The 7,295-nt window shown below is 37.9% G+C and overlaps 1 protein-coding gene across 1 annotated transcript; it reads right to left on the bottom strand.

Moving 5' to 3' along the window:
• Positions 1-820: 820 nt before the first annotated feature.
• LOC144956429 (uncharacterized) lies at positions 821-5,345 on the bottom strand. The gene is made up of 2 exons (XM_078886930.1): positions 3,670-5,345; positions 821-903 (listed from the first exon to the last, which is right to left on the bottom strand). The coding sequence occupies exons 1-2, from the start codon at positions 4,112-4,114 to the stop codon at positions 821-823; spliced, it is 528 nt and encodes a 175-aa protein (XP_078743056.1). The 5' UTR covers positions 4,115-5,345.
• Between the last annotated feature and the right edge of the window lie 1,950 nt (positions 5,346-7,295).

The raw sequence follows: 7,295 nt of genomic DNA, 5'->3' as shown, positions 1-7,295 counted from the left end.
TGGTCAAAATTATTCGCGATGGTGGTGTACGAACGAATCGGCGGTCTCAAGAAGTGGGTGAGAGAGGGATCTAGTAATGACTTTGGGTTTGAAACGAATATTTTTGTGTTCGTGGATAGCTCACACGGTAGAGCCACGCTCTCACCTGCCAGGCGGAGTTGTCGTACCAATAAGGTCGCAGGTTCGAACCCCACCACCGCCGCGAAAAATTTTTATTCTCTATTGTCTTCTGGCACTTTTCTATTCACTTCATATCTTGTTAGAACCACCGACATAGATGATAACGACATTGCTGTAATATCAAACCTGTACTGGCAACAGGTAACAAAATTCAGAATCAACAACGATATTTCTGAGCCCCTAACCATTCAAAGAGGAGTACGTCAAGGATGTATATTATCCCCAGCATTATTCAACCTATACACAGACATAATATTCAGGAACGTGGAACACCTGCCTGGTCTTAATGTCGGGGGAGTGATTAATAATCTCCGCTATGCTGATGATACAGTGCTTATAGCAGAAACTGAACAAGATCTACAAGCCATTGTAGATATAGTCAAAACTGAAAGTGAAAAGTTTGGCCTGCTCATGAATGTGAAAAAAACAAAGACAATGCTATTTAGCAAGAGAAAAAACAATGGGAAAATATCAATTGAAATAGATGGAAAGATCATAGAGCAAGTAAAGTCATTCCAATATCTAGGAGCATTATTGACAGAAGATGGAAAATGCGATGCAGAAATCATCAGACGAATTGCATTGGCCAAGAGTAAATTTTCAAAAATGCATTCCCTAATCACATCCCAAGACCTATCAATTACCACACAAACACGTCTGGCAAAATGCTACATTTGGTCAACACTTCTTTATGGATGTGAAACATGATCTCTGACAAAAACACTAGAAAAGAAACTCAGAGCATTTGAGATGTGGACCTATAGAAGAATTGCAAAGGTATCCTGGAAGGAAAAGAAAACAAATCATCAAGTACTCCAAACTTTAGGAATAACATCAACAACGATCATTTCAAGTATTAGAAAGAGGATAACCCGATATTTCGGCCACATCAGAAGGCATGACTCACTACAGAAGACCATTGCAGAGGGAAAGATAGAAGGCAAGCGTGGTCGAGGACAAAGAAGGACAATCTGGCTTGGAAATGTCGCAGCGTACGTAGGAAGCCCCATAAATAAATGTGCGAAACTCGCAGATGAGAGAGAGAGAGCTGGCGAACCATGATCTCCAACGTCGTGTCCGACATGGAACATCGGTAAAGGTAAAGGTAAAGTACTTCGAAATATTAGTTACATACACTCTCCCAAGGATTTAGGAACCAAAAGAGTAGATAGTTTGATGTCACGACTTTTCATTCTTATTAAAACATAAAAGGTCAAGGTCACACACAGTTTTGTGTGTTTGTAAGCGACATCCGGCTGGCGGATGTTATGAGTACTTTTTTTTAAATTTTATTTTTAAGAGTTTTACGGCGCTAGCAACACAATAAGGTCATATCAGCGCCAGTAAAAAGGAAGAAAATATGATAGTAAAAAGTTCTAGAATTACAATTAAAGCATCCAAGAATAAGGCAGACAAAGGGGAATTGGTTCAAATAGGGAACATATGTAGATTCCAAGAGCACACTATCAGTGTACTTAGTTTGAGATCACCTAAAAGTCTCATCCAGACACAAGCACAGGTCCCTACAAAGATTAATACACTCAAATGTTTTACAAATCATATAATATAGTATAAAGAAAACATAATACAGTGCATAACAGAGAGATTATTTACAAGGAAAAAAACATAATCTCCCAAAACTAACTTTACACTTGACTGTTTCCCTCTTAGCCAGGGCATCTGGCCAGGACCAGGACAAAACCAAGTAATCTCATTCCAAGACAAAGACAGAAAGCAAGTTGGAAAACAGATATGGGGGATAGAAGACGCAGTAAGTACCTCCCTGCCTACTATGGTAGGTCAGGAATTGTGAGTGTTTATCATAGCATCAATAAAAACGTAGTATTTCACAGCCATTATTATCAGAGCCTATGAATGTGCGGCTATGTGGTCTTGTAGTATGACACTCGCTTTCTGATCGGAAGGTCATAGGTTCGAGCCTCTCTCGGTGCATAGTTGAATCCTTGGAAAAGACTCTTTACTCACATTCTCTCACCGTCCTCATGTGTAAAATGAACACCTGGCCGTCAACAGCGTTGTCTCTGTCGGAAAAATTGTAATATCACAATGTCTCGTTCTACATGTAACGTGTTGCTGTTCGCCATTGATCCTTTGTAGAGCGCTTTGAGCACATTTAGTGGATATTGCACTACATAAAAGCTCTAATTTTTTAAAAAATGAAGCCGGCATTGATCCCGTTTTCTAAAGCGTGAAAGGGACAACAGCAATTACTTGCTACCCTTTAGATAGCACGCTAGTCTATCGCAAAGTACTTTCAAACAATCTGATTGACCCAGCTTCCCAATTAGTGACGGGTGGACAAGGGGTTAGAAAAAAATGGAATTCACTAGGGATCGAACACGGTCCCTTTGCATGTGAAGCGAGCACACTACCGAGCTATCGGGACCCCTATAAAGGTATAAATTTGCACATTTTGTTTTATGCGTTGGTTTGATTAATCTGATGGACAGACCTGTTCTGTATTCAACTCAAACGCATACCCTGAAAGGCTAAAAGAGCAGCGCAACACGTTGATTATATTTTAAAGAAGTGTTTGGTGATGCTCCTTGAATGTTTAGGGCATTAGCAATTTCATCAAAGGCAGCGGTGGATCGTCCTCTGACTAGATGTGTTTAACTCTCTCCTTGCCAGCTATTTTTAGAATTTACCCCGAAAATTCACTCCCACCCAACACAAGAATAGACTTTTCTTACTCAAACAAAAAAGTAACAAGTGAGCTCTACAACACAGTGTTTAGTATTTATGGCTGTAATTAAAGCATTTCTTTTAAATGTTTTGATGTATTGTAGAAATCAGAATGAGAAAATTGTCGGTTGCATCGTAACGAATGTGACAATTTTCCTATGGTTGGTAAGGAGAGGGTTAAAGTAGCAGCGTTGCACATTGATAAGAATTGAGAGACTTGTTTGTCTGTTTGTTTGTTTTTAAGGGTTTAACCGCGCTTGCAACACATTTAGGTCATATTATCAGCGCCAGTAAAAAGGAGGATAATAGTACAGAAAAGCATTCTAGATAAACAATTAAAAGGACTTGAGGAAAAAGTAAGACAAGGAGAAAAGGATCAAATAAGGAACAGATGAAGGTTACAAGAGCACACTATCAGTGTAATTAATTTGAGATCACCTAAAAGTCTCAATCAGGTACCACCACAAGTCCCCACTAAGAGGAATACACTCAAATGTTTACAAATCCTATGTTAAGAAGGGGACAAATGACAGTAAATAACAAAGAGATGATATAAAAGGAAAAATATATCATCTCCCAAAACTATAACTATACCTTCAACTGTTTCCCTACCAGCAAGGACTCTGGCCAGGGTCAGAACAAAAATAAATAATCTCATTCCAAGACAAAGACAGAAAGCAAGTTGGAAACCAGATATATGGTGACAGAAGACACAGTAAGTGCCTCCTAGCCCACTATGGGAGGCCAGGAACCCCACCCAGAGAGAACTGTTTGATAACATACCTGGGATGCAAACGACATTAGCAATAAGATCAAAGGCAGCGATGGACATAATGAAGATCCTTGTGGGAGTCCGCTGGAATTTGGATTTGTAGACCATCAGCACCAGGATGTTCCCGATAATTCCCACAAAAGCTATAAGTATAAGGAAGGACACAGCCGGAATAAACTCTTTAAATTCTTCATTCTGGAGTTGTTCTAAGTATTCTAGGATATCTTGTTTGGTCATGTTGGTAGTTAAATAATTCTTAGTGATGTCTTCGCTTCTTTGAGGTGTAGAGGTGGCGGAGTAAAGGTCAAAGGTTGATGTGGGAGCAAAGGAGATGACATTGGGGTCAGAGGTTATCACACCAGCTGTATCAATGTTGGTGTTTAAATTTTGAACTCCTGGAACCGTTGGCGAGGAGTCCGAATTTGGAGAGAAAGTGGCGTTACCAATAGAATCCATCTTGTATCTAATTATATATTTATGTAACGAGAGGATGTTCAAAGAGTGTCTTTTTGCGTGTAAAGTTGAAGACGATAAATTGTTCTTTAAGTCAAGATTGTTGTGGTGTTGAAGTTGTGTTCAGGCGTTACATAAATTATCTCTTTCCCTTCATATTATAATGACCGCATTCTTAGGTGACCGTTATATTATTATTGTGCCAAAAGGCAGCGTCCATTAGAGAAAATGATTCCAGATGTTCATCTTGTTTTGTTTTTGTTTTTGGTTGTTGTTTTTTTAAATATCTATGTATCTATCCCATTAATTATTGCCACAACGGTATTTGGTACAACACAAAACAAAGAAATGTATCGTCTATCTTCATTCAGTGTTGAAGATGAGGCAGTATGGATTGGATTCAATTAGATTGGGATTGGATACAACTATTGTCATAAACATCTCACACGATCCTCGTTAAATTATAACACTGTCCACATGTTTGATGGAAACTACAACGAAACATAAAGAAATAAAAGCTACTTAAATCAATCAATAAATTCCCATTTCATAGAACTACAATGAAACCGAATTTAGACGTCGTAAAATCCATGGAACTTCCACCAACCCACCTGCCAGCGAGAGCTGATGCAACTACTATTGTAATAAACAGGTCATAAAATTATCATCATTTTTGATCATTAAAGTTTGATGGAAAATACCACGAAATACAAAAAAAAATAATTAATTAACAAAAAAAACAACAAGAAAAAAACAGAGAGAGAGAGAGAGAGAGAGAGAAAGGGAGAGGGATAGGGAGAGGGAGAGGGAGAGAGGGAGGGAGAGAGAGAGAGAGAGAGAGAGAGAGAGAGAAAACCCCAACAAAATACAAGAAAACAAAACAAAAACAAACAAAAACAAAAACAAAAAAAAAGGAAAAGCAAAACAAAACAAAAAATTTCAACAACAAAAAAAGGACCTACTTAGATTAATCAATCAATAAATTCAATTCACCATCATAAAACTAAATTTATAAAAGAAAACAAAACAAAATAAATTCTATAATCCACAAATTTTCGAACCGCCGCCTGTTTTATAGACGTTAAATGAGAACATACAAAGCCAGATAATAATAATATACTCATTGAAAAAACGAAAACAATAAACGGTGATTAATAATAACAGGTCTTAATCGCCACTCCCAGTTTATTTTTAAAGGATTGATATGTGACTCGTCGCCCTTAAACGGTATTATGTCAAGGTAACCCAAGTACGAATAGTAGACCTGCCTTCCTGGACGTGAAGAAATTCGTCGTTTTCAGGGGTTAGATTACTAAATTTAATTTTTCTTAAATTGAGCTTTTATATAGCGCAATATCCACTAAATGTGCTCAAAGCGCTTTACAAGAGGTCCCTGGTCAACAGCAACATTTAACATGTAAGACGGGACATAACGACAATTAGGCGATATTACAATTTTTCGACAAAGACAACGCTGTTAAAGGCCAGGTACTCATTTTCCACCTGAGTACGGTGAGAGAATGTGAGTAAAGAGTCCTTTCCAAAGACTCAACTATGTGCCGAGCGCGAGGCTCGAACCCAGGACCTTCCGATCCGAAAGCGAGTGTCATACCACTAGACCATATAGCCGCATACTAGAACTACTAGAAAAAAAATTACCAATTTGTCAATATAAACATTTTTTTTAAATGCCTTTCCGCCAAAACATCATCAGATATCCTACATGTTAAGTGTTGCTGTTGGCCAGGGACCCTTTGTAAAGCGCTTTGAGCACGTCTAGTGGGCATTGCCCTGTTTAAAAGCTCAATTTTAAAAGAACATTTGCATTTAACTCCCTTATAGACTACCTACGGCAACAACAAAAATTTTAAAAGAAGTTTCACTGAATCAAAGATCTTTATATTCATAATTGTTGATTTGGAGCTAAAAAATATGTAGTTTTACGAAATATTCGTAGTAGCAGGCAGTCTTAAATAGTAATTTTATTGTTATAATGACCGGAAATAGGTGAGTTTAGTTGTGTCACTTTGACCAGTTACCAGACTTGATCTAGAAAACCGCTTATTTAAAATTTGGCCAGAAATTCGTCGTTTTCAGGAATTTTAACATGTTAGACATTAGAACTACTAGAAAAATGCTTTGTCTTGAAGTTTATGTTGCTTTTCCAGATTCTATTTAGTCTTGCCATTGCTGCAGTTGCCATGCCCAGTCTAGCTTTTATTTCCGACGTGCTTGTTCGTCATCAGTGAGCAGCCAAGGTATTTGAAGGATGTTACCTCTTGAAGAGTTTCACCATTCACGACAATTTGTGTTCTAGTATTGTCTTGGCTGCTCACTAGGATTTGGGATTTGGAAGTGTTGATCTCCATGCCATATCTTGATGCCGCTTGGTGTAAATGGTCAGTAAGTTCTTGCAGCTTATGTTCACTGTGGGCAATAAGGTCTATATCATCTGCAAACCGCAGGTTGCATAATTGTCTGCCACTATAGAGACTGTAGGTTGGTGATACTGTAATGCTTCTTGCATTGCCTGTTCAAGAATTAAATTGAATAAGGTTGGGGACAGTATGCAACCCTGTCTGACACCAACAGATGTTTTAAAAAGTGTCCCAGTTGGTTATCACACAAGACAGCACTAGAAGCTTGTTCATACAAAGCTTCCATTGTTTGGATGAGTCCTTCATCAAAGTCGAAGTTTCATAGAATGTTCCAAAGGCCATCGTGCCACACTCTGTCAAATGCCTTTTTGAAATCAATGAAATTATGATATAAAACTCTTTGGTGTTGGAGACATTTTTCAGTGACGATGCGGCAATTGAAATAGGACCTTTCATTGTTTGTTTTTTTTCATTTGATTTTTTAAATGAGAATGACTTAGATTTATTTTTTTAAATCTTTTTCTTTTGTTGGTTTGATTGATTTATTTATTTATTTACTTACTTTTTTCAATGCAAGAAAAAAGATTTATTTGCCACCATTACAAACAGAAAGCAACACCACGTTTCACGGTATGTAGTGGGTAAAAATGCAATTTTCATCGTTTCAGTCATCCTGACATAATTAATACCATTTAAAGACGGCTAGTCGCATTTAGTTTTCCGTCCCCCATTGAGTGGGCAGGGAGTCACTTACTGTGTCTTCTATCGATGTGATAACCTCTGACCCCAGTGTCATCTCCTTTGCT

Source organism: Berghia stephanieae, chromosome 11 (assembly GCF_034508935.2).
Source record: "Berghia stephanieae isolate SIO BIC M18660-M18661 chromosome 11, UCSD_Bste_1.3, whole genome shotgun sequence".
Taxonomy (NCBI): domain Eukaryota; kingdom Metazoa; phylum Mollusca; class Gastropoda; order Nudibranchia; family Aeolidiidae; genus Berghia; species Berghia stephanieae.
This window is presented reverse-complemented; position numbering and strand designations above follow the sequence as displayed.

Bases quoted from the DNA above. Each gene is read 5' to 3' on its own strand.
- LOC144956429 (XM_078886930.1), bottom strand. From the start codon at position 4,114: ATGGATTCTATTGGTAACGCCACTTTCTCTCCAAATTCGGACTCCTCG. The intron at 904-3,669 runs GTATGTTATCAA...TTTCTTTTCTAG, and splicing joins TAATGTCGTTTGCATCCCAG to TGTTTTTGTCAGAGATCATG.